This window comes from Micropterus salmoides, unplaced genomic scaffold, assembly GCF_014851395.1.
Source record: "Micropterus salmoides isolate LMB-PRFRI ecotype aquatic unplaced genomic scaffold, ASM1485139v1 Ms_hic_scaffold_16, whole genome shotgun sequence".
In the NCBI taxonomy this organism is placed as follows: domain Eukaryota; kingdom Metazoa; phylum Chordata; class Actinopteri; order Centrarchiformes; family Centrarchidae; genus Micropterus; species Micropterus salmoides.
In genome coordinates, this window is record NW_024040707.1 from 9,752,439 (window position 1) to 9,779,579 (window position 27,141).

Here is a 27,141-nt window from a genome sequence, read left to right on the forward strand (position 1 = left end):
CAGCGATGCGCTCAGAGGAAAAGACGCACGCATCGCTGCAATTCAGACGCTCAAGGAGCGAAACCTCTCCGTGTTTCTGCGCCACCGCAAAGAAGACTCTCCGCTGCACTCCCGCGTGGATTACCGACCTGACATTACGGAAACTCGTCTCAGATAAGTAGGAAATAAGTCAACCTGTTCGCTTTAACCGATTTCATATCAGCGCCGAAAGCGGCAAACACGAAAGTAGCCTACAGTTTAAAGATTTGGCACATCCTATTGAGACTTTCGGACTGTCAGAAATATTCCGGATAGTTGTTGGTCCTTAAGAGGTGACACGTTTTTATTTCCAAGACCAGTGTTTATGAATGCCTGTCGCGGAAGTAAACTCTGCATTATCCTCGGATGAAAAAGCCCAGAAACACACACACACTTTGGGAACTAATGTGAATTTAAAGCAGTAGGATGTAGTTCTGTCGGACCAGAGGGGAGGATTCGGACCTCAAGAATGAACTTCGTAAGCCACCTCTGCTTACTTTCTGTGCTATAAAGACACATCAAGCCATGGGTTGAAAGCGACGCTGATAGACTGCGGGGATACTCAACGTGGGAGGGAGCAGCATTCTCTGTGTTATGTAATGATTGACAGTGCCTGATAATTAGTGGTAGATCATACATAGCATCACCCCCTCCCCATTACCCCTACCCCCCTTCCCCTGAATGTTGAGGAGGCTAAAGAGTGCTAGATGTATACGAGATGTTTTATAATGAACTAAAAGCTGATAGCAGAGCTCTGAAGGTAATGAGCATGATTTGTCACAGGTCAGTGGATTAATTGATATTCTACTTGTTCCTCTGCATATTCTTTTGCTCAGAGCCGTCAAAGCAAGTTGGAGTTCATTCAAGTTCTTTGATCATCTTCATTTAATCTCAGTCTGTTTTTACATATTTAGCTTAATGAATTAATATTCATCATGATGCCCCAAGTTCTTGACCCGGTCCATGCTGATTTGCCATGGTCTTTCAAAATGACTATGACTTCAGAAAATCTGACAATCAACAGTGTCTTGAGCTTCTTTTTGAGCTTTGAACTCTTTTCTCGCCATTGCAACATTTTTTATTGCTATTAAGATGCTATGATGCTCATTTCTGCCCTCAGATTTGAGGATATGTAGTCATTCTGAACTTCTCAATCTCTGTGACTTCCTGTTTCTGAACATCTGAAGAAATTATTTAATCTTCAGTAGAGCCTTCATTGGTCCCTCCCTCCCCCCCACTCATCGGGGCTGGTGGGGGGGGTGGCTCTCGGCCCCACGGGGTCGAAACTTTGGTGGTGGCTGGTGGTGGTCATACCCCTACAGCCAGGGCTCCCACCATGGAGACCAGCCCAGAGAGCCCCAACCGGGCAGTGGAGTACCTCCTGGAGCTCAACAACATCATTGAGAGCCAGGCCAAGCTCCTGGAGACCCAGCGCCGGCGCATCGAGGAGCTGGAGGGCCAGCTGGACCGGGTCAGCCAAGAGAACCAGGACCTAAGGCAGGAACGCAGTCCACGGACACCTGGTTCGGACACCCCTGAACAGAACCACAACCACAGCCAGCCTTTGTCCCTTCCCGTCCATCATGGCAGTGGTGGTGGCGCAAGTGGCGGGAGTGGTAGCACATCGGCTGCTCAGGCGACACCGGGATCAGCCACAGCTGCAGGGCCCAGCAGGGAGAGGAGGACCCACACCAGGCTGACCCGAGGTCTCTCCTGCGGGTCCTCCACCACCGAGCGAGACCGGCTAGAGCGCACCGACAGCACAGACACCAACACCAGTTCCACCATACGCAGAAAGTAAGTTCTTCTCTAACACAGAAGCCTCCACTATTGGTTTTATTTTCCACCAGTGAAAGATGAGTGAATGATGGCTTTATGTCATTTTACAGGAATGTCAGTGATCTTCAGCAGATTGCTCTAAATTGTAGTGATGACCACGGTCCGCATAACATTCAATGTGACAGAACATTTATATGCTAAGCCCACATTATGACAGGCTGCAGCCTTTTTAGTCATCAGAGATAATCTTCACAGTAATGGGTCTAAACCTAAGAAGGGATGTCTTAATACACCACCATAAGGAAATATGCAGCATACTGGAGGATTATGGGTAGTGTGATAAGTGCTCAGGGTGTCCATTTCATCATGCTGTGTGTAATTTTGCCTGCAGAGAGTTTGATTTTTCTAATGATCACAGTCTGTTATATGAGGTGTGTTGGAGTTGCAGAGTAGAATGCTGTGGAAAACTTGAGTCCAGGCCGGAGGGTTATGGGTGTTCTGAAATTTCTGGACCAGTGAAACCCTTCTGTATGAAAAATCCACCCACCGTTTGCCAGAAGTGTGTTTTTCTTTTCCTCTTCTCTCCGAACTGTAGGCTGGTTCTTGTTTTTTTTTCTACCTCAAACTCAAGGCTGACCTGAAGTTAGAGAGCTGGAAACACAGCTTTGGCAAACAGCAAGTGCATCTGTCCTCGCTTTTTCTTAACCACGCATACAAACATACACAGAAAAAGTTGGCTTTTGTTCCGGAAGCATTAAGCTTTGTGAGTAGGCTGCAATTCATGTGAATAAGTACACAGTGAAATGTAATATATGGGTTCAGTCTTAGTGACAGAAACCATCGGTCCTTATGTATGTTATAACATTTCTCTACACACAATCATCTCAGCAATTATTTCTGGATGTTGCTCACTCTCTGTTTTATTATTGTCCCAATCCTCCAGAAATGATTGATTTAGACTTAGCCAAATCCCTTATCGATCCCCTCATCCCTATGGGTGACTTAGTCATTAGACAGAAGCACATATTAGTTATTTATGTAGGTGTTAAATGCAATGATGAATTGCAGATGTAGATCTTGCTGATCCTCCCTTTTTAACTCCCTGTAGCAGTTGAAGCTGACTTTGGATCCAGGCTCAGACAAGCGTATCATATGAAGTGTCACATTTAATAAAGAGTCACCCGCACAGTAGAGCCATATTGTGCCGGTCTGGCTGTGACTCAGCCTAACTCCAAACTGGCCTATTAGCTTAGGTCAGCAACAAAACCCTCTCCTCTGATGAAAGATCAGATAGGAACATGCATTTCTTCATCGTCAGTGCCTGTGACGCTCTACATATGGCTCAAATCAGAGGAAGAGACAGAAGGAAGATGTGGGAGTGGGGATGGGGAGAGGAGAAAGATGACAAGGGGGAGGAAAGTGACTGGGCGACCTTACACAGTGTGCCTCAGTCTAAAAGAGAAAAGGTGGAACACACACACTGATTTGCCATCTGTCAACAGAGTGTGTAAGGGAGGGAGAGAGGATAGGGGAGTCTGGGCCAGAGAAGGCAAGGCTCAGAGAGCTGCCTTTGTTTTTTCCAATTAGTTTTTGTTCCTCCAGCAGGAGTCTTCATCTCTGCCCTGTGCCCTCTATGCCTCACGTAACAATCTTGATTCCGGACAAGGAAACTGAATAAACTGTCCCCATTTTTTTTTTAGCCATGCGTGCAGCAACTGCATCAAAACAAAAGTCACTCCTCTCCTCTTCTTCCTCCCAGCGGTACGCTGTAAACAGCAGTCCCAAATGCTACCCTATTCCGTTCCTCTCCTCCTGTTAATGGCAGTGTGAACAATGTGAGTCTGATGCCTTGGGGTGGGGGGGGGGGTTGACATCAAGTTCCTCCACCAAGAAGCAGCAGGGTTGAGGGCATCGCCACAGCTCGCTGTGAGCGCGGCAGATGTTTTTTTGTTGTTATTTTGGGAGAGGTCAAGCAAGTGCATTTTGTATCAGCCTATGTATCTGTGTGTGTGTGTGTGTGTGTGTGTGTGTGTGTGTGTGTGTGAGAGTGTATCTCTATGTTATGTATTTGCTACTGTGAGTGCACAAAAAATGTGTGAAAGAGGGACGGTACACACAGAGTGCATGAGAGATTAATTAGTGTGACCAGTGTATAATTACCACTAGCCCAGGGGTGATAATTACTGCTGTGTGTGTGTATATGTGTGTGTGTGTTTGGTGTGTGCGCATTGTAGGATCTAACCTGCTATGCTCGTTAGACAGCTAACGTGACACGGCGATGCAGGCTGTCATGTTATGATGATATGACAGTTCTCTCTACATGGGTGAGAGATTGTGCCCTTCATTATGTGCTACGTATGCAGCTGTTCTCATACAGCTCATAGGATGAGAGGCAGGGTCAGCTAAAGGCCCTGGCAACAGCTCCAGTGGTGCTGACACTCAGAGCAGTATTATTATATAATGCCAAACAGCAAAAAAGAGGACTCGAGCTATCTTTTCCCTTCTTCACTTCACTCTCGCTGTCACAGTGGGAGTGTTCAGAAGCTCCAAAAAGCCCCGTGAAGGTGCTTGTGTCTCCGCTCGTCTCTCTGTTCCATCATCCCTCCCCATCCACCTCCCTCTCCAAACAGGGCATTGTGGGCATGTGCTCTACTTGCACTGAAATTAATTCTGTTTGGGGAACATGGCGAACGGTAATGGACTTTTGTTTCTGAAGGAGCTTAATTTGCTAATTTAGTGAAGCTCTACTACACATAACCCCATCCTCTTTACAACCCCCACTCCACCCCTTCTCTCTCTTGCTATCTCTTTCAAACTCTGTCTCTCTCACATACCCACGTACACACTCACTCTCTCCCCCTCGCTGTTTCTGTTTCCCACTGCTGCAGATATGACTCAGAGAAGCTGCAGAAATTACTTTTGTGCTATTCTCTTTCTCTTCCCATCTTTGCTCACCCGCTTTTTCTCCTGCTATTAACTGAAGCACAGTTATTGTTCCCTTTTAGGTCGATTTGAATATTCTTTCATTTCGCTAATAAAGAGTGCGTATTATGTGGTCATTTTGGGGCGTTTTGAGCAGTATTTAACATCCTGTAATAACTAGCGCAGATACAACTTAGAGAAATGAACTGGCCCCAGGCGAATGTGTGGGTAAGCTCAGCTGAGCCTGTACTGACCTGCCCAAACAGTCTGTGTGATGTGATGGGAGATAATCTATTCTCTCTGGACTCACAGTGAGTTTCTAGAAGAAATACAGTGAAGCTGCAGCTGACGTTTTTTTTCAAGAACTCAAGAATCTCACTCTCCCAGTATAATTTCTATTTCAGGATACGTAGTGCATTAAACAATGTTTAATTTTGGCCCGAATTAAAATATCGCAACAGTGCTGATGATTACTGTGATGCAGTTTAGCTTGACGTAAATTTAAATGATGGATGTGTGTGTGTGTGGGAGGCAAGCGTATGTGGGTGGTGTTTTTGTGCCTTCTCGTCACCATTTTTGTGTTCATTGCTTCATACGGTGTGCAAATGAAAAATCTTTTATATTTAGTCATATGTTATTCAAGAGTCATGAAGATAGCCTACATATTTTCAAGTATCAGTGGCCCATGCCTGCATTTCATCCCCAGAGTAGACTGACCATATGACCATGGCTCTCTCTGCAGATGGTCATATTCAGCACAGTGAGGCAGTCAGGATTTTACGCTTAATACACATGCAAGGTTTAAAAAAAAAAAAAATTACAATAAATATTACACGTTAAGTTGGATTTACAATTTACATTTACATATTACATTGTGCAACAACTAGATGTGGTAACAGAAACAGCAGATATCACGTCAGCGACAGACAAAAGGGCTATGTGACAGAATAAAAACTCAAGGTTAATTGTTAGTTTACCATCTACAATAAGTTGAGCTAAAGAGTCTCAGCAGCACATTGTTATACCCCCAGACACATAACCTTGCCTCTGTCATTCATATTGCTTCCTCGTCTGCAATTATTTTTCATTCACCCTCAATCTGCATATACCATCATGCCCTGACTCTCTTTAAATGGTAAGGAGACAAATGAATAGCTGTGATGTAAAGTTTTTCACAGGAAGTGAAGTGTCCTTGGAGCGGGATTGCTGTGAGAAATATAGTTGCTGTGGAAACTGTAAACTGTAAAGCTGTGCTCAAGGCAGTTACAATATTGCATTTCCATCCACCCGTTCTCCCTCTTTCCCCCTCATCTATCCAGGGGTGGCAAAGAAACTTTGCTAAATATCCTGATCCTGGCGCAACCTTTTCACATTTTCCTTTCCATCTGGCCTCCTTGTCAGTTTGAAGCAGCCTATTATGCTTTGTTTTAAATGGCAGTTGTGTCCGGACAACAGCCGTGGTACATTAGCACAGAGATTAGCAGTCTTGCTTTGTTATTAACGAGGAGGGCAGAGTGCTAAGCCGCCTGTCCATTCACCAGTGGGTTAAACATCCCTGTGTAGCTAATTATGCCCCCCCACCAACCCTACCCCGACATGGTGTGCATCATAACACTCCCTCTACGATTCACTCTGGACTCCGTAGGTCAGCATTTAATTACCACAGGTGCACCCCCGTCTTTCCCAGCTGCTACTATAACTTTATTCATTGTCTTTCCCGTTCAAACGCAGATAAGTGGCACTTCTGAGGCGGGATGTTTGTCAAACACTTATGCACATGTTCTGTGGAGCAGAATAGGGAGACTGGTTACCGTGGGAACGCTGTGAGCTCTTCTGTGAAGAACTCTGTGGGCGAGAGACACAGAAAGGAGAGATGGGAGGGAAGAGAAGAGAGGGCAGGAGTGGGAGCAGGAGCAGGGTGAAAGACAGAAGCAGGATTGAATGACGGCTTGATGGGGATGGAAGATACGTATTGAAGACAGATGAGTGCTGCCACGTTTTATTTATCACAGGTTACAGGTTCTCTTTCATGGAGAAGTTGAGATGTGGTTTCTCTTGCCGGGAACCACAGACAATTAGTCTTGCTTTATGATCGAGATCTGTTTCAGACTTTGCAGAATATCCCTTTGGTGATCTGCAGGGATATTACTTTCTTGAATTACTCCTTCTGTGTCTCCCACATCACATTTAAATGAAGTCTAATTGTTCTTCATTTGGGTGAATCACATCCAGTTCAAACATAAACACACCTATACACAAGCAGTCACACGTGTGGGTACACAGGTGCATGGTGTGTGTAGTTGAGTCGTAACTGTGACTGTGCCCCTCCTTGTCAGTGCTTTTGCCTGGCACTCAACTGCAAACGCCCACACAGGCAGTCCGCACTGTTGCCAAGCAGCAGGAGACTCAAGCGTTAGGCGGGGGGCGCGCGGGGGGGGGTATAAACACACACTTAACTTTAGGCTACAATGCAGCGTGTGTGGTTATCAAACGTCTCTGTTTGTCAGCAGGAGTCAGGTGGGTCACACGCTGGAGGTGGCATGACGCAGTGCGCTCCCACACTCTTAATTTCATAGACAATGGCGGAGAAAAAAAACCCAGTGAAAGCACAATTTGAAGTGGGGCGTACCGTGGCTGAATTGGAAAGATTGGACAGATTATACCCCAGAAACACCATGCGGATGGAAATGGAAGTGCTACCCGGGGAAGTTGTTGTGGTGTGTAAAGGTAAAAAAAAAAAAAAGCCTGCCACAACATTGCTGGTGATGTCTTTCTGTGATCGCTGCATGTGAGCCTTGCTCCTACTCTCCTCGCTAATCTATACATAGACTCACCTACACGCTGACACCCCCATGCCACTGCACTGGTTTGAGGGAACACTGATTCCAGCAGCAACCACCACTCCACATCCTGTTTCCATTTCACATTCCTCCTCCCCTTTCAGTCCTTCTTCCCTCCTTTCCTCCTCTCTTGATTATTTTCACCCTTGCCCTCCTCCGTATTCAACCTCTCCCACTCTCATGTAGTTCGCTCTCCTCCCACTCTTCCTGCCTCCAGCCTCTGTCAACTCACCGCTTTAAATACATGCCACCTCACACATTCTCCCAATGTACCACTTTTTTTTTTTACTTCCTGTGTCCTCTCTGTTCTTCACCAGTATCATAGACCCGTGTTGTGTTAATTTGTATCTTGATCTCTTCTCTTTATTATCTTGTTATTCCATGTGCACCTGCTAAAGACAGAAAGAGTTGTACACACACTAAGAGTATGTGTGGGTAGTATGTGTGTTTTATTTTTCTATGGAGGAGTAGAAGAAGGAGGAGGACGATCGGGCATTGTGTGTCTATTTTTTTTATGGTGCTCTGGGATTCAGGCATAACTGCTCATGAAGGAAAAATCAGATCCTAGATGAGCCTGTCAACATTTACCACACTGGGGATACTGTAACAGGAGGCATTAGTTACCGTTAAAGTACAAATCTTGGGAGTGTACAAGGATGGCTCAGGCTTACATAACAGCACCTCTGCCTCGCTTCACAACTCCACCCAAAGCTGAACAGGTCAGCGGATTCATTTGTTGAGAATATCTCGTTTCTCTGTGTTACAGAGACAAAATAAAGGGAAATGAACAACGAGCAGGTCACATCTTGTCAGGATATTTAGCAACAAAATATCTGGCCTTGTAAATTAAGTCTGAAACGCATCTTGTCAAGGCGCGGACTTGAAACTGACAATGTAGAACAGCTGTTAAAATAGCCACTGACAGCTTATTCTCATTTAATTGGAACTTTTTATCATTTGCACTAAGAAAACGAGCTCTACGCCTACATGATTATATCCTTAAAAAAACTTTTAAAAGATTTCAGCTTATGTGATCAGGAGGATTAAAGAACAAGCATATTTTAATTTATTAAATTAAATATATTGACAAAAACCAAAACCAACATTGCAGTCGTCTGTCTCTCAATATTTCTTCCCTACCCTGTCTGTGGTCCTCAGCCCTGATCCCGTTTGTTCCTACAGAAGATGAATCTAAACCAGCAATAACATAAGTTTTTTTTAGGTCACTTGGGAGCAGCAGAAATAAGTTGTGTACATAGCACTGACATATCATCACACTTTAAGTTGAAATGATGATCTTTTTTTCAAACATCCTGCAACATTATTATTCATTTGGAGTTGTGTTTTGGTCACCTGATGAATGTAAGTCCAATATTCACTCTCTTTTAGCTCAGTTTTTGGCCTGTACCAACTTCTGAGAGAAATATCTGGCTTTTTCGCTGAAAACAGCTGAAAACAGGCTGTTGCAGGCTGGATGGCTACACAATATGCTAAAACTTAATATAAAGCTCTATAAAGCCAAGGGGAGATGCAGATTCAAGTGATAATTTGCTGTGATCACTGCGAGTGAGACCTTTCACATTATAACCTTGTTTTCACATTATCATAGAAGAATATTGATTGTGCAAATAGTGGTTTAATTTAAATAAAAATAAAGGCTTAGTAATTTCCTAAAACAGCTGGGCACTGTCATTTTTAGCAGACATTACTCAGAGAGTATTAAATACTGTATTTGTTGAGGACTATTTTCAGCTGTGGAATTGGTGTATTTGTGAGAATTTACTTAAAATTATAATACTATATTGCCCATGTTGATGGCAATGAAGTACAATATTAGTGCAAGTGTGGCTCATTTATGTATTTTAATAGTTTTGGATAACAATGGAGCTCTATGGCACTAGATGAAAATGAGCTGTTAAGAGACTTTGGCTACACAGGCAACACTTGCTAGTGGGATCATTTTATTGTTAATTGGTCTTTTCATGGGTTTAATGGACAATACAGAATATCACCAAACTTATCCTTTAACAGTATTGCCTGTGGCTTCTAACAAAATTAGGTTTCTTTGATGCAACCACTGTTTTTCATGTGAATAACACATTATGAAATTCAGTTTGGCCGCCTTGTCTTACACAGCTGGCCAGAGAACAAGCCAGTAAACTACAGTAAACTGCTTTAGTGTTAGAGGATCTCACTTCCTTTCTCACACTCGTTGCTGTATCTTGTCTTTGTCCCCGTGCCTGTCTGAGAGTGTTTCCATGCTAAAATGACAGGGACTGCGTGTCCTTGACAGCAGCTGGCCACAGTGAGAAACCAGCCATTTACATGCTAATCTCAACCACTGCTCACTCTTCAGCTGTTCACTCACAATGTGCAGATATAACATCTCTAATTCCTGCCAGAGTAGAGAGACGTTTGTGTATATGTGCACTTTTGAATGCATTAGAGAAAGTGCTTCTGCATTTTCACACAGGATGATCCACAGAAGAACCCCACTGCAGACCAGTATAGAGCTTTATATAATCCATCAGAGCGGAGTGAGTGAGTGAGAGTGCTTAGAGTTTCTTGCACAGAACTCTCATTTAACAGCTCTGGCTTTGAGAACTTCTGCCAGGAGTTGATTTCAACAAAAACCTGTGGTGTTTGTGAGGGTGTGTCTCTCAAGGATGTTAGTCACCTTGCTGTTGTCAGTCTGTACAAACTGTCACACATCTTCCTCTGTTTTCTCTTGTTAAATGTGTCATCCCTTGTACTACCATTGCCGCTCTATGATTTGTCACTATCAATGTGCAGCTTCAAATCAATGCTCTGTCTTTCTCTCCTTTTCTTTTCTCTTCTCTTCTTTTTCTGTTTCTCTTTCTGCTTTGGCGTTGACTGTTTGTGTGTCTGTTTCTCTGCTTTCTCCATGTCTCTGTGTGTGTCGTCCTTCTCTGGTCCTTCCTGTCAGTGTCCGGCCATCGTCTATCTCAGGGCAGCCCATCTCGGCTCCCAACACTCCTACGTCGGGGGGGCAGTGCTGCCCATGCCGCTCTGTTCCCCACCAGTCTGACTGTTCACAGCTTCGTCAGTCTCCATCAGTACTGCTGCCCCTCTACTGACCAAACCTTACAACAGGAAGAGAGGTAAGGGCCACTGCAGGGCCTGAGTACAGTGAGTACGACACAGTAGAAGTAAAAACCCTTCAACCCCATAAGAAGCCTTGCAAGTCAGCTACAACAGTCCTCAATGACCTCCAGATCTCTCTCTCTCTCGCTCACTGTCACTTTCTTTACAATTCATCCTGCTATCCTGCTTTACCTTTCTGCACCCCTCCTTTCCTAAGAGCCTACACTTCACTCTCCTACCACTTCCAGGTGTGACTAATAGCTAGAGTTCTACTAGCTTGAAAAACACACAGCTCCTTACAAAGAGTGAGAGGGAGCATAGCTTCAAAAAGCTATGGACTGAGTCACAAGTGAACCTGGTGAATTCTCACCGTCTTTTCTCTCCTTCCCTCATTTATCCTCCACCTGATGCTGTTCTCAGACACATCAGCGCATGATGCTCCAACACTGCCCTCTTATGGCATTAGGCAGCTGTGATATAGATACATAGTGTATGGTAAACCCATTTTTTAAATTCAAATGGCTTCATTTATTCCTGTTATGTCCCTGTTTTAACTAAACATACAGCCTGCTCTAAGTGTTTATAAAAGCTGTTTGCTTTCTGCTTCCTCTGCTTTTTTGTGTCTCATGCTGTTTTTCACTCTGTCCTCCTCTTTCTTTTTCTCTCTCTCCTGTCTGTCTGCCTTCCTGTGTTTCTCTCTGTGTTGTGACTCGTCCCGTGTTGCTTTCCAAGAGAGGAGGGTGAGGATGAGGGCGCCCATCAGTTCTGTTGTCCTGCCTCAGGCTGCAGTAGCCCCTCCTCTCGCTGAGCTGAGGTGTGACTGCCTTCACAACTACTCACTCGCCCATTTACCTGTGAAAAGACTATCACAGCTTTTGCTGCCAGAAAACGGAGACCTCACTGTGTACCAAAATACAAAGTCTTTCCAAAGCGTTTTAGAAGGAAAAAAACAGAAATGCATGCAACCTGTAGTCTTTGTTGGTAAATGTGCTATCTTATTCATGTATCATATGGTTTGTGCATTAATTCACATTTTAAAGAATTTTGATGTTGTCTTCTCTCTGTATTCTTTGCTATTTATTTCTTTTCTTGCAGCCATAACAAGCTGTCAGAACACATAACCATCGTCTGTTCATTACTGTCGCACTCATGCTTATCTTGAATCTGCTAGTTAAGTCATGTCAGTTCTGATCTGTTGTCTGTGCAAATCATTATACAGTCCCATCACTAACCATCATGCAATGTCAGAGAAGGTAGCCTCCTTTGTAAAGACATTAATTGTATACAGTTTGTTTAACATGTTCATTTGATCCTACACATCGGATTATTGTCTCACCTATCATCATGTTTATTCATGATCTAGAAGCAATTTAGCTTGTTGATATAATTCTGAAAAGAAGAAAGATCTGTAGTTCCTGAAGTCATTCCTTTCATTTTAAATGCATGAAGGTGAAATATGTTATAATTCTCTGTGACGTTCCAGTCATGCTGGAATGTTGCTTGTACACACCCACGTGACTCATCTCCACCTCAAGCACAATGTACTTATCCATACACAATAAAAATGTTATATTTTTAGTTATATAAACCGATTGTGTGATGTGCATAATCCCTGAATGTTAATACTTTCCCCTGTAGAATACACAGTATGTACCCCGTTATATTGTTGTTAAATTGATTACCATATTGCTGCACTTTTTGAGCCACAATTCGTAAAGTTTTCTAAATGAGCTCAGTGTGCATTAGTGTGTAATCATTCATGTAAAGGTAAATCATGATGTTGTTTCTCATGAGATGTATTAACTGTGTACACTGCAGCAATATGAACTACTGAACCACAGAGATCATAATTTATTTACATCTAGAGTTCAGAATACTTACAAATTACAGAACATTTTTATTTGACAATTTGTTCTTGCCATATATATTGCATTTAAAAAAACAAAACAAATGTCCTAGTAGTCAATTTCATCCACACTGATTATGTCTCTTTTTCCAACTTAACGCTATGTTGTCCATCTCAGCTGCTTCAACACACTATCTTGCTTCCTTGTCCTTGTTTCACCTGCATTCATGTAGACAGCACCGACATCAAGGTTAATCACTGATGTGTCCCATCACACATTTTGATCTCAAGTGGGAAATGGAAAAGAGAAAACAACATACATACTTATATTTCTCCCTTTTTCAGTACATAAATCTCTTCTAATCAAGTCAGGTTATTTTTATGTACTCAATCATACATAGCACACTGTACGTATTAGGATGCAGAATGCAGCCTCTGTGTAACGCATAGGGACAAACTCCAGTTTTAAGCCTTGTGCCTTGGACAGGAGACTTTACCTAACATACATGTTTAGGATGGTGTGGGGAAACTGGAGCTGGGAATCAAACCCAGGACATTCTGTGAGACGGCAGTACTAACAACTGAGCCACCACACTGCCCATTTCTTCTGTGTGTCTTCTATGTGTCTCTTTGTCTGTTCATGTTATCCACGCTGTTGTGACAAGGTTTTGCTTGGTTTGGTGTTTGATTTGGTATCAGTGATCTGGTGCAGGGAGGACATTCAAAGCTGTCAAAAGATTGTCAAGAATGTAGCCTGTACAGCTTTTCAAGGCAAGCAAGAGAATGTGAAAGTGTGTGCATGTGTGTATGAAAGAGTGCGAGTCACAGAGAGAGAGGGAGAGAGAGGGTGTGTTTATTACGCTGCTCCAGTTAGCCTGGGACCTTTCTCTGACAGTAGCAGCATGGTAAGAGCTCAGCTTTTTTCACTTTTCTTTCACTTGTAAAACTGTCACAAAAGAGCATTTAGTTTGGGACCAGTGACAGATGACGTTGCTTATTACACTGGTGTGTTCATATGGTGGCCTCTGCTGCAGTGATGTAGTGCCTATGATGTGGTTTGAACTGTAATCGCCAGTCTGTGTGCTGTGTTTAGGTAAACAGACAGCAAAAGATTGACACAACAGATAAATATTGTATGTTGAGGGATGATAATTAATGAGAATCTTCATTCAGTAACTGTTATTTATAAATAGGACAGGATGATAAATGGGCTTCTGAGAGATACCCGTGTGTACACAGTGGATAATCTGTCATGGGTGTCACTCTTGAGGGAATGCATATACAGCAGCAGAACAAAAAACATAATGGCCTCTTGAAAAAATGACTTTAACTAGTAAGTAAATTGGTTACAATGGCAAACTCTTCTACAAAGGTTTGTCATACTAGTTTGGATGCCTGTCAGGAGGATATGACCTTCAACTTCGATGGAGGTCAGCTGTCAGCAGTTTACCAAGCTCTACAAAAGCCAAATTAGCTATACCCGCTCAAGTGAATCAGTCAAAAGACATGAAAAGGCAAACTACCTGTACATTGTAAAAGGAGAAGGCACAATGTTTACATATTTTTTTCTACAAGATTGTATAAACAAGACCGTCTAAACTACACAAAATCTCCTCAGTCTTTTCTGCTTCAGTGCCAGAGATTTATCTGATCATTTTATGCTTAAAAACACTACCAATTGTCAGCTACATCACTCTGTAGCCCTGCAAACAACACAGTGTCACAAGGCTTGTGTCTCTTAATGCACTACCTGGATTCAACATGAAGCGTACTCTGCTGACAAAACCATATAGCGTGCTTGAGCTTTGAACTGAAGGGTCCGGTTCACAGAAAGTTAACAGTGTGTGTGTATGTGATGGCAGAAGAGTGTTGGCGGTGGAAGAATGTGCCAATCTGAACCGTGAATGATGTGATTGTTTCCTTTCTGTTTGGTCATTTGAAAGAAATGTGACAAATAACATACAGAGAGTTCCGGTATTAGTTTTATTTCATGATGATAAACATGACTAAAACTGTTTTATCTCTGCATATTATCACATGACCAAAGCTGTCTGTAGGCCTTTGTGTTCCTTTTTATCATTTATAGTCCACATTTGGGTCGCAGGGGCTGTTTTTTTCTGAATTATTTTCTGATACGCTTTGCAATGAATGGTAAAATTGACACAAAAGTTGAACATGAAGAGATTAGAAAAGATATGAAAGATAACTACAGTGAGTCAATGCTCAAGTGGAAATGAGTCAACAGACAGATCGATGCAATTATTGTCATCTTCAGGGCAGGCAGCAGAGAGGTTAATCACCAGCCTCAATGTCCTGCTGTGGGTTCAATGGCACAGTAAGACCTACTGCTGCTCTTTCATAAACAAACACAAACAATGTCAGCACATCAATATTATATGAGCGAGGGACAGCTGGCAGGGTTCTGCATGGAGTTGACATTGTACTTTTACTGCGCGCACCCCCAATTCAGTTTTCAATTTTTGTCATTGCCGCTCTTGTCAATTTCTGCCCATGTCTTTTATTCTTTTAACACTATCAGCAATCACTCTCCTGTTTATTTCCAACCATCTGTTTCAGCTCCAATTAAATCTTTGGAGGTAGTGAAACTCTGGGCTGGTCTTTATAAGGGAGCCTCTGGAGAGAACCTCTCTCTGGCACTGTAACAGGAATACTGGGTTTCTTACATAAGTAATGAGGTACAGATGCCAGCTGCGATATGGCCACACTCATGTTTTATACAACAAACTTTTTACTCGTATATCATCAACACCTTGTCTCTCACCACATTTTACTGCCTGGCTTGCCTTGACAAAATTAAATGAAAGTCTTAATGCATGCACGCTTGGAGGTGGGTGGCAGGGAAAATATATCGGAATTCATTTGTTTTGTTTGAAATATTTGTTTTGCTTGAAATATTTTACCAAACTTGAGACATTTAATAAATATCTCTCCTCCTAATGCTCAGAGGAAGGAATTGAAATTTGTGATATTTACACAAATCACTGTGGACACTGTCACATAATCCATACAGATGATCACTGATTCAGTGGTAGAAGAGCCATTGCAGAAAATATCATCCTTGTCTGAACTGTTTTGATTTTCTTTCTTCATGAGATGTGAACAGATGAGTTTATAAGGTCAAATCAATCCACGGAGCAGCTATGAAAAATTCAGAGACAAATTTATGAAACTAGGCTTGTGGCTCTTTAATGTTGCGTTGCATGTATTTAAGGTTTTTGTAACTCAGTTGAATGAAAATACAATCTGGTCCTGCTGATGTGAATGTAAGGAAGTTACAGTGAATACCAGCATGTGTCTACCTGTTGTCAATGCACAGAGGCATTCATGTGGCTAGTTTCCATTCATCCATTCCATTTCAAGGAGCAGTTTTAAGCAGCTCTAAAGAAGACTGAATTTTCTAGTCACACAATTAATACAAAACAATACGTAAATATGTACTAAAAGTAGATGATTAATTCATGATGATTAATTCCATTTTTCATAAACAAATTTAGACAATACTGTCTAACTAACTGTCTTGCATAGTTCACTCTGCACAGGCATGTTATTTTATCTGTGTTTTCATAACAAGACAAGTATTATGTAGACTGTCATTCACAACCTGTGGAGCATCTCCAACACCCACCTCAATGGTGATAACAGTCAATACATTGTCATGGCAACTATGCTTCTCATCCTAACAACTGCCTCAACGCCCACCAAGGTCCCACAGCAACCGTCACCAAGCAACCCCCCTCCCTCTTCTCAATTTCTCTATTTAAGGAGCAGAGGAGGAGGAATGATAAATGATGCTGCACAGAGAAAAGAAGAAAAAAAAACTTTCAAGAGGAGATGGAGTTGTGCGCAACAACTTGTTCCTCTGAACTAATTTGCTCAGAATGGAAACAAAGCACAGCTTGTTAATGTTGTGATGAAATCCCTGCAAACAGTGTAAATGTAAATATAAATATGTGGAGTTGCTGTTAAATATTTACAACTTAGCATAGTTGTAGTGATATGTGCTTTCCTGTAGATGTCAGGATTGTGTCTTTTTAAAACTGGGCTTTTGCATGACTCTTGCATTATGCAACATAATGGAGTTGTCGTCTGTGTTGTTGTTAGACTCAACAATAATTTAGCCAGGTCATGTGCTGCTTGAAGGCACAGGATGTCCTGCTGAAAGACCCTGCATTGTACAATGGCTTCCCCTATGTCCACTGCAAAGATTCTTGGTATAGGAACGGGCATGTGGTGTTTGAATTTCAATATTACCATAATAAATTAAAATGCCAACAAGTTATTTCCTTGTACCCTGAGGAGCCTTTTCCGTCTTGTCTTGTTTTTACCAACTAAACACTAACACAGGAAGTCTCTGCAATCCAGTGGAACAGTAATAACTCAAGGAGGGGAGGAAGAGGACATTAGCTAACCCACTCAAAGCAAAAATGGTCAAAGTCAACAAGGCACCATTTCAGTTCTTTTTCATCAACTGCATTAATGTGTGACGCAGAGCCTAAACTATGCAAAAGGCGGAAACCACACAAGCAGTGCTTCACTGCCGATATTTGCGTTCATATTTCATGTGCTGAATGTATTGCTCCCACACATCTCTGACCCCTAGCTCTGTACTCTATGCCTTGTTATGGGGACAAGGCACAGCTGACTGAAGGGGGTGCGGCTAACACAAGGAGGAAATGTAGGCAGGAGCATGTGACTGCAGTTGTTCTCCCAAACACAGGCTGACTAATTGACTTGGGGTGGATTTTGTCTGGGCAAACGTGTGAAACAGGACACTGGAGGATTTCTGGACTTTCTTGAATCCTGATAAGTTTTGTGGTTATTGCTGTGCTCAATGCAAATAGGATTGATTCAATTTGAATCCAGCTGAACTTTATTGGTGATTTGGCTGCAAATCTTAGCTGCTTGCTATTACTTCTGTGTAATAGACTGAGTGAGAGTGAATGTGGGAGGAGATGTTATTTGCATGTGTTTTCTGTCACGATATTTCATAGTGTGATGAAGTGCATGTTTTACACCTGCTGCTGACATAACAACCTGGTATTTCCTGTCAGTATGGTGTTGCTGGTACGTGGCATTGGAGGAGTGTGTTGATGACTCCTCAAAATGTGCTATCGCCGCTGGGTTTGTCAGACAGGGATACACTCAGAGAAAGACAGAGACTGAAAGAAGGAACAAGAAAGTGAGAAACAGAAAGGGCAGTCCATAAACACTAGAACGCTTGGATAAACGTAGTAGTATATTAACTCATCCTCTAGACTCAATAAAGAAATGAGATAGAGGGTAGAGACCTTTACCTCTATAGGATCATCAACTCACAAGATAGACAATAAAAGCCATCAGATCTCGGGCTTTGGCACTGCTTTGAAACAATAGGAATTTACAAGTGATACACATTATGTTCACCATGAGTTCGACTAAGAGATTGTTATCTCCACGCCGCTCTAAACTTTACATGTAAGTCCTTATATGTAAGCTCTTAAATACTATTCTACATAGTTTGCACTTAACACACTTCAATGTGTTTGGTATAATATGTTCTGACTCTGACTCTGTTCATTTTCTCTTGTAGCGTGGAAGGGGACTCCCAGGGTCCAGAGACGGGCACACACAAAGACAGCTCATTCAGCCAGACGCCTTACCTGCGTGGCTCAGAGCGTTACACTGACAGCAGCAGTGCACCCTCCGGATCCAGGGACCCTTCATGTTCCTCCAGTTCAGCCAGCTTGGCCTGGGCACTGCGAACACGGCACCAACCTGCCAGTCTGGCCCTCCGCAAGCAAGAGGAAGAGGAGAACAAGAGATGCAAGGCCCTTTCAGACAGCTATGAACTCTCAACAGATCTGCAAGATAAGAAGGTATCAATGCGGAGGACGCTGTTGGTCAGAGGAAGTTTGTTGCAAATGTTTGGTGTTTCCTAGGAGCCATGAGCATGGGCAAATAGTATGTAGATTAAGGAGCCCTTTCAGTTGGGGTACGTGGGTAGAGGACATCCAGACAGTGAATATATAATCCATTACCTTTTTTGTTTTTCTTTTCCCCACCTTTGCCAGGTGGAGATGCTGGAGAGAAAGTATGGTGGCTCCTTTGTAAGTCGCAGAGCAGCTAGGACCATTCAGACAGCCTTCAGACAGTATCGCATGAACAAGAACTTTGAGCGTCTCAGAAGCTCTGCTTCAGAGAGCCGCATGACACGTCGCATCATCCTGTCCAACATGAGACTGCAGTATTCCTTTGATGAGCGACAGCCTCCGCAGCAGGCCCAGACACAGACGAACTTCACCCACAGTGTGGCCATAGGGCCTCCTCATTCCCCTGACCCAGACCGCCCAGGAGACTACACCCACTTAGAGGACTCCTTCTCCAAACAGGTAACAGTGTTGTGGGTTTTATGTGTGTGCTGGGCTTTAAAGTGGTCAAGTTCTTACTGGTTCATTTATTTATATAACTCTTTATGACATGAACGTCTCAAAGGTCTTTACAGTGACAGAAACAAACAAACAAAGGAGCAGAAAGAAAAGCCTAAACAACTCATCTAACAGCTGGACAAAGCAAACGAAAAGACTTATCTAATCTTGTCAGGCACCTGGCACCACCAGCTATAGACCCACTGAATTTTATATTTAAGCCTATTAAACATCTCTGTTAGATGTGTAACAAATGTATTATAATAACAAGTTTTATTTCCGACAAGAAAGATGATGAGCTCCTACCCCACTTTTTGTTTCCACTAGGTAAAGTCCTTAGCTGACTCCATAGATGATGCCCTTACCTGCCGCGCGGGTCGCGATGACTCCCAGGAGGGCAGCAGGGAGGGTGGAGGGATTAGTGAAGACTTTGGGGAGTGCGTGTGGAGCAGCAGCAGCAATCCCTCCTCCCAAAGAGGTTTGGGCGAACGAGCCAGGGGTGCTGGAGGAGGACTCAGTATGCATGGCGACAGTACCGCCACCTCATACAGTGACGTCACACTTTACATGGATGATGGCATGCCGTCATCCCCGCTGTCCCTGGATCGGGCACCCAGCAGCACAGATACAGAGTACTGGGGCCCTGGCGGTGGTGTTGGAGGGCGCGAGGACAGCAGGGACACTGAGGGAGGGGGCAGCAGTAACAGTCGGCGCAGCACCCCATGTACAGAGTGCAGGGACTATCGTCTAAGGGGCGCACATCTGCCTCTTCTCACTATTGAGCCGCCGAGTGACAGCTCAGTGGACATGAGTGACCGCTCCGATCGTGGCTCTCTGACCAGACAGCTGGTCTATGAGCAGGAGCCAGGGGTAGGGGCTGGCTCCCCTCAGGGAACCCTGAAACACTCCCCCAACACAGGCACCCGCCCTACATCCACAGCAGCTGCCCAGGGTCAAACCCGGGCGCCTGGCAGACCGATACCCACACACATCCCTCACCAGGTGGCTGCCCACCACCACCATCACCACCACCCTATCCACCACCATCAGTACCCTGACACACCGTCGTCCTCCTCCTCCCCCCAGCAACCCCCCACCACCCCTCTGTCCTCGTCCTCCTCTACAGCTATGCCCACCGGTGGTCTGGAGCAGCCGTGCTGCTCGGACGGAGACAACGACTCACTCAACTCCACAACCAACTCCAATGAGACAGTAAATTGCAGCTCTGGTTCGTCATCTCAGGACAGCCTGCGGGAGCCTCTGCCACCTCTGGGAAAACAGACCTACCAGAGAGAAAGCCGCCACAGCTGGGACTCCCCGCCCTTCAACAGTGATGTGGTGCAGAGACGCCAATACCGCATAGGCCTCAACCTCTTCAACAAGTAAGATGCTTGTAGTACTAATAAACAGAAGTACCCATAGGGACCATTTTTATGGCGATCATACAATTAAACTGGTTAAGTTGTAGTGAGAAAGTTCTTTTTCATTGACTATAGGAAGCCAGAGAAAGGGATCCAGTACCTGATAGAGAGAGGTTTTGTATCGGACACTCCAGTTGGGATTGCTCGCTTCATCCTGGAGAGGAAAGGCCTCAGCAGGCAGATGATTGGAGAGTTCCTGGGAAACCGACAGAAACAATTCAACAAAGATGTTTTAGAGTGAGTATGGAAATAGAAAGCACAGAAGCAGAAAGATTGTTTTAGATGGACAGTTGTAATAGATCAGAAAATGTAAGACAAACATGTCAAAAAGACTGAGCTGAATCTAAATCTGTATTTTCACAAGGGAAAAAAGGTATTCAAAACACAGATCAGCATATGCACACCACCTGATCTTCCGATCCCCTACACACACACACACACACACACACACACACACACACGGTATGTAAACACATGTGACCTGACTTCTGCAATCTGCATTGACAAATGAATGCTGCTGAGTTCCCAGGGTGTGCAATAGGAGAGGTTACACTATGACCTCTGCTGTGTGTGTTTCAGCTGTGTGGTGGATGAGATGGACTTCTCAGGTATGGACCTGGACGACGCTCTCAGGAAGTTCCAGGCTCAGATTAAAGTTCAAGGAGAAGCCCAAAAAGTGGAGAGGCTCATAGAGGCTTTTAGGTGTGTATGTGTTGGATACAGTGGGTTTACAATAGAGAAAATGATAGATAACCAAAGATACACTGAAATTTAAGATGTTTTAACACGTTGTTTGTGTTTCTTACGCAGTCAGAGATACTGTGTGTGCAATCCGACTCTGGTTCGGCAGTTCCAGAACCCGGACACTATCTTCATCTTGGCCTTTGCCATAATCCTCCTCAACACAGATATGTACAGTCCCAACGTCAAAGCTGAGAGGAAGATGAAACTAGAGGATTTCATCAAGAATTTGAGAGGTGCTGAAAAGACACATACACTTTATGAAACACATATTAGGCAGTATTAATGATGTCTTTCTAACATTGTCTTTTAACAATCACCTAGGTAATGAGCCTTTTAAACATGCATTAGTAGAAGTTTTAAAGTCCAGCTGAAATGAAATCGCATTTCTACAGCATATATTGTATCTGCTTAGTAAATCATTTGTTCTGTTTTTGAGGAAAAATTCAGAAATCAAAAGAGTTTGGTTTCATGGTAGAACACCCCAGTTTTGCATTAATCTGATACCTCTATGTAGACGGAGACCTTATTTTGATGAAGCCAGTCAAATCTTGCAGAAAGCAGTAACGTCAACGTTCTATTACAGGCAGAGCAGACGGTCACACTGAGCCAGACAGCAGCCTGCTACACAACATGAGAGCCACAGACTTTGAACAACAACCCATATTAGATTTCCGGCTAAAGTCGCCTTCTTATCTAACTTACAAACATGAACACAGATCTTGTCCTGCACCTTAGCTTGTTGAACGAGCGTCTAAACAGACATTCACGGGAAAAAGCACATTTCTAATGTCAGTTTGCAAGCTTAGCTGCCGTCAATCAAACACAGACACCCGCCATCCAGCTGAGACGAAAAGGAGCGTTTCTGATATTTCCCCAAAGAACTTATTCTTCCTTTTTAATAAACAAAAGCTATTAACAATACAATTTAAAAACACATTGTCATTCTTTTTGACTACAAACAGACATGACTTAAAATGATTTCATTTGGACTGGCTTAATGGGCTTTCAAATACGTCGGGAAATATCACAATAAACCTTCACAATATTTATGATTGTACAATACATTTTTGATAAATATAATTTCCTGAAACACTCCCTTTCCCTGTCTCCACCCAAGGCGTTGACAATGGTCAGGATATACCCAGGGACCTGCTGGTTGGGATCTACCAGCGGATTCAGAAATGGGAGCTACGGACCAATGATGACCACGTGTCCCAAGTGCAGGCAGTGGAGAGAGTCATTGTGGGCAAGAAGCCTGTGAGTTTTGTAATTGAATATGGCAACATATGGGCTTTGTCATTTTTAATAATAATTATTATTTGTCTGTATAGGTGCTGTCCCTTCCCCATCGTAGGCTGGTGTGTTGCTGCCAACTCTATGAGGTTCCTGACCCTAACAGACCTCAGAGGACAGGAGTGCACCAACGAGAGGTCTTCCTCTTTAATGACCTTCTGGTGGTAAGACTCATTAATTTTGGAAGTGTGGCAGAGAATAAATATATTTTATTTAATTGGCCCTGTAAAGAAATATCCCATTTATGTTGTGCATCAGGTGACCAAAATCTTCCAGAAGAAGAAAACCTCAGTGACTTATAGTTTCAGACAATCTTTCCCTTTGGTTGAGATGCAAGTACACATGTTTCAGAACTCATGTAAGAGACCATTTTTTCCTTTTGCACATTTCAACTTTTTAACTCTATGATTGTGAAGTATTTTATATCACTCTGTCTGCATCTTTCAGACTACCCTCATGGTATCCGCCTGACTTCAGCAGTCCTGGGTGGGGAGAGGAAGGTTCTTATCATCTTTATGGCACCCAGTCAGCAAGACCGCACCCGCTTTGTTAGCGACCTCAGGGAGAGTATTGCTGAAGTGCAAGAGATGGAGAAATATAGAGTCGAGTGTAAGTACCCCATCTACTGGTCATTACTGTGAACAATACCTTTAGTGGGCATGATGATCTGTACAGGTTTCAACCACAAATGGAGTGCTTGTGGTTCTAGTGTGTGGCTTGTTATTTTCTCTACCGTGTCTCCCTTTTATTTTAAATTCTCCTGTGCCCTTGGTATTTATTTACAGCGGAGCTGGAGAAACAGAAAGGTGTGATGCGGCCCAGCTTGCTCACTGGAGGTGTGGTTGGAGGAGGCGTAGGTGTGAAGAGCGATGTTGTGAATGGCACCCTGGGAAGGACAAGTTTTGATGACAACTGCTCAGTGGGTGAGGGTCTCAAACGCACAGCGCTCAGCTCATCTCTCAGGGACCTATCGGACACAGGTGAGACAACAGCACCTCAGGGACGGGGTCAGTTCCATTTCCTTCCTGTCAGCTGGGTTGAATTGGGTTGCACAGCTTCTACAGTGTCTACTGTTTCATTTACTATATCTTTCTCACTTGACATTAAGACACAGCTTATGCATTTCCTATCTTTAAAAAAAAAATGTGAACAAACATTCCAATCTTTTACTCTTTGCTAACCTGACTCTTCCTGGTGGGGTGCAGGGAAGCGTGGTCGCAGGAACAGTGTTGGTTCTCTTGACAGTACCATGGAAGTAAGTCTCAAAGACTAGATGTTGACCTGTAACCTTTAATAGACCTGCATTTCCCCTCACTGGTGCTTTACCTTCCTGAGCACGCTCAGTGTGTGTACAGTGTGCATGTACATGCATGTGCGTGTGTCACATATATCTGTCCTGCGCTGACACCCTTTGCATGGCTGTGTGTGTTTATACTTGCCCAAGCATGTCATTCACCTCAGGGGCTGTAGCGCAATCCTCATTTTTATAAAACATGTTGTATCCTCGCAGGGCTCCATCATTAGCAGCCCACAGCCTCACCAGCGCTATCCAATGCCAGGTGTGATGCCTGGTTGCTATGGAACAGAAGACTTCCGGCCTCACCGCCCCATCCTGAGCCCCGGATCGGGGGTGGGGGGTGGGCCGGGGCAGCAACATACCACTGCTGGGACAGGAGTTGGGGGAGTCTCCAGCAGTGTAGAGAGACCAGGAGCGGGGAGCGGCCCTGGGGGGAGCAGCAACAACAACAGCGGCTCCTTCCTGGGCTCCCTATTCGGCAGCAAACGCGCCAAACCACCAGGGCCCCTTATTCCACCGGGGCCACCATTCCCCGCACCTGTCCCCCCACCGACTACGGGAGGGCCCCCACCTCACTCCCCTTCATCCCTGTGCCAGTTGGACGGGGGACCTTCCAAGATCCAGGCACTGCACGCACAGTACTGTCACGCGGCCACCGTGCAGCCCCCACCACCATACTACCATCACCATCGTTACCACGTCCAAACTGTCCCTCCTCCTTTGCAAGGTATGCCCCCTCATACTATACAGAGAGGCCCACTACCTTGTCGTCCACCGCTTGGCCCCCCACACGCCCAGCACCCGCAGCTGGCCCATCTCTCCCAGCTCTCCCAGCATGGGTTTCCGGGTCGTTACGCCAACATGGTGGTGGGATGTCCCCCCCCCCTTTCTCCTCTCTCCCAACATTCCCAGAACCCACAGTTTGCCCTTTACCACGCGCAGCCCACACACTCTATCAGAGGGGGCGGCGGCCCTGGTGCCAAACTACCACTAACCATGTCTCACTCCCACCCGCACCCACATGCACACTCCCAAACCCATCCCGGACACGTGCACACACCACACCCAGCCAGCCACTCCACCCATCAAACACACTTCATATTCGGCACTCTGCCCCACAATCTACCATCCGCCACCGTCAATGCGCATCACGCAGCCTCCGCCGCCCAGTATCTGCCCCAGTACCCTCCTCTCTCTTCCATCCCCCCTCCCCCACCACACTCCCCTTTACCCCCCCCTTCGTCCCCCCTTACCCCTCTTACACCTCTCTCCCCTCACCCCCCCCAGCACCCCGGGCAGCCTCAGCAGGGGCCGCAGGTGACAGGGGCTGGAGCGACAGGTACAGGGGGCAGCTCCAAATCCAAGCCTATCAACCGGATAAGTACCGTGGTGTGAGCAGGATGTGGGGCCCCAGGGGTCAGAGGTCTGATTATAAAGTGGAGGAGGTTGGTAGAGCTAGGGCTAGGACCAAGTCTGCCAGGACAGAAAGTAACAGCAGCAGCGCTAGTGACAAGAGGAAACGCAGTTTGCTTCGTCTCTGCTACTTTCACCTCCGTTTCCCACATATGTAGGTGGAGATAAAAAGCACAGCTAGAGTTAAATAGCATGTGCACACATCTTTGAAACCTGCACACACAGAAACACACACATCCACATGAACAAACACTCCTCACATTTCCACACACATTATCAAAAAAGTCTATAGCCATATAATTTAAGATGAAAATAAATCTATATCTAAGTTTATTGCCTCAGTTTTAATTGTTTGAAGTCTAGTTGAGTCTGTATGAGACTATTTACATGTACAGTATCAAGATGTGATAATGTGACACTGGAAAAACATATATATGAAACCATATATATCCAGCTGCTTACATGGGGATGTAAATAAAGACTAAACCACCAAATGCATTCCAGTGGAGTTTGGCATTAAAAACAGCGGAGAGTTGCAAAAAAATGTCCCTTGACTTTGCAATAATTTACTTGGCTTCATGATGTCCCCGTTCATTCTTGCAGGTTCTGCTTTGCTGACAGGCATCTTTTTTTCTAAAGAAGACCTCAGATATGTTGCTTTGTCTCAGACTTCTAAAACCCGTGCACGGTTTCCTGGCAGTCTTTTGCTTAATGGTCTTTTACATGTCAACAGGAGCCATCTGGCTTTATAATGAATTCCTTGTGGGGTATGGGAATTAATGATACAATCAATAATATATTTTGAATGTTTCTGAAGCTTCTTGCTGTTTTATCGATATTATAATACACCTGCTATGAGTATGATGAATATTGTCAGTGATTAATTATATCAGCAGATGTTTGTACATGGTTATAGAGAGTATATGCACATATTAATTCCCTCAGTTTGCCATAGCCACTAGAGGGTGTTCTGATATGTGAAGTGTGATTTATTTCCATAGTACCATGGTTTCCATTGAGTTCATCTTTATAATAATTAGTATTATTGAGTGTTGAAAATAATGAAAGAGGTTTAGTTTTGTTCAAATTTATTTGAACACCACAATATTCCTCCTTTTCTGTTTTGTTGGTTGTGAGTAAACACGGGCACAATTTTTCAAATGGGGTGAGTAACAAAACTTGAACTTACAGAATGGATCTAAGTAATTGTTTTTTTGATCTTTGATTTGTATAAGGTTCCCAGTATTGGAAAAAGGTTTAAACTTGTTTGTGGAAATTGGGAAAAGACCTGGATTTTGGAAGATGCCATTCCCTCAGGGAACCTACGCTTACTTCCTCCTCATCAGATCATTGTGTGTTTTTCTGTTTTGAAGAAGCACGCTTTTTACATGAGGTTTTGTGGTTTTGCACACGTGATGTCTTAAGTCAGAAATGACCTTCTTCTAACTCTCCCTCTTCTGCCACTTTTAGAAATCTTGTATTACATTTTCTGGTGCCATGACATCCTGCTGAGGGCTTCTTGTTTAAAAATATAACAAGAGTCAAGAATGTAAAATAGCCTACAGGTATTTACTGTATTTCCCTTTTTTTCTGTGGGCTTCGTGTAAATGTTGCCCCCTTTTGCTACCGCATTTTATTTTATTTTTTTGAGGTGAGCACCGGTGTGGTTTACCTTCAGTGCCATTGATTACCAGCGGAAAATTATATATTCTGATTTAGGAGAGAATGAATGGGTGAGGACAAAGTAAACAAAGTCTGTTACTGAAAGAGATGGCGAAGTTCAAGAAGAGCTGAATCCTTAAAAGGATTTTAAGGAGGTGTGGAGAAAATGCCAGACGAGGGTTTTATAAGAATATGTTGGCTAGCCTTTTCTTTTTATGGTGTCCTTTTTGACTCTTTTTGCATGAATATATCTGCACTTACTGAATAGATTGTACTGTATAAACCTGAATGTACATATTATATTATACATAGGCTTCATATCATTACTATGGGATGAACTATTCCCATTCTGTATTCAGGTGCGTGCATGTGAGTG

At 43.9% G+C, this 27,141-nt stretch overlaps 1 protein-coding gene across 4 annotated transcripts; it reads left to right on the top strand.

Moving 5' to 3' along the window:
- Window positions 1-25,230, top strand: iqsec2b (IQ motif and Sec7 domain ArfGEF 2b). Of its 4 annotated transcripts, none has more exons than XM_038723478.1 (14): window positions 1-1,815; window positions 18,101-18,386; window positions 18,582-18,899; window positions 19,263-20,317; window positions 20,432-20,593; window positions 20,936-21,058; window positions 21,167-21,333; window positions 22,218-22,357; window positions 22,432-22,557; window positions 22,652-22,751; window positions 22,841-23,002; window positions 23,179-23,373; window positions 23,599-23,648; window positions 23,904-25,230. In XM_038723478.1, exons 1-14 carry the CDS (start codon window positions 1,355-1,357, stop codon window positions 25,083-25,085), a joined length of 4,527 nt encoding a protein of 1,508 aa, XP_038579406.1. In that variant the 5' UTR covers window positions 1-1,354; the 3' UTR covers window positions 25,086-25,230. The 4 variants fall into 4 exon arrangements, with proteins under 4 accessions (XP_038579406.1, XP_038579409.1, XP_038579407.1 ...); XM_038723479.1 differs by lacking the exon at window positions 1-1,815 and adding an exon at window positions 13,301-13,415; XM_038723480.1 differs by lacking the exon at window positions 1-1,815 and adding an exon at window positions 17,174-17,985.
- The last annotated feature ends 1,911 nt before the right edge of the window (window positions 25,231-27,141 follow it).

Coding starts and splice junctions, on each gene's coding strand:
- iqsec2b (XM_038723478.1), top strand. CDS start 1,355: ATGGAGACCAGCCCAGAGAGCCCCAACCGGGCAGTGGAGTACCTCCTG. Junction 20,318..20,431: donor GGCCTCAACCTCTTCAACAA/GTAAGATGCTTG, acceptor CATTGACTATAG/GAAGCCAGAGAAAGGGATCC. Junction 22,358..22,431: donor TCATTGTGGGCAAGAAGCCT/GTGAGTTTTGTA, acceptor TTGTCTGTATAG/GTGCTGTCCCTTCCCCATCG.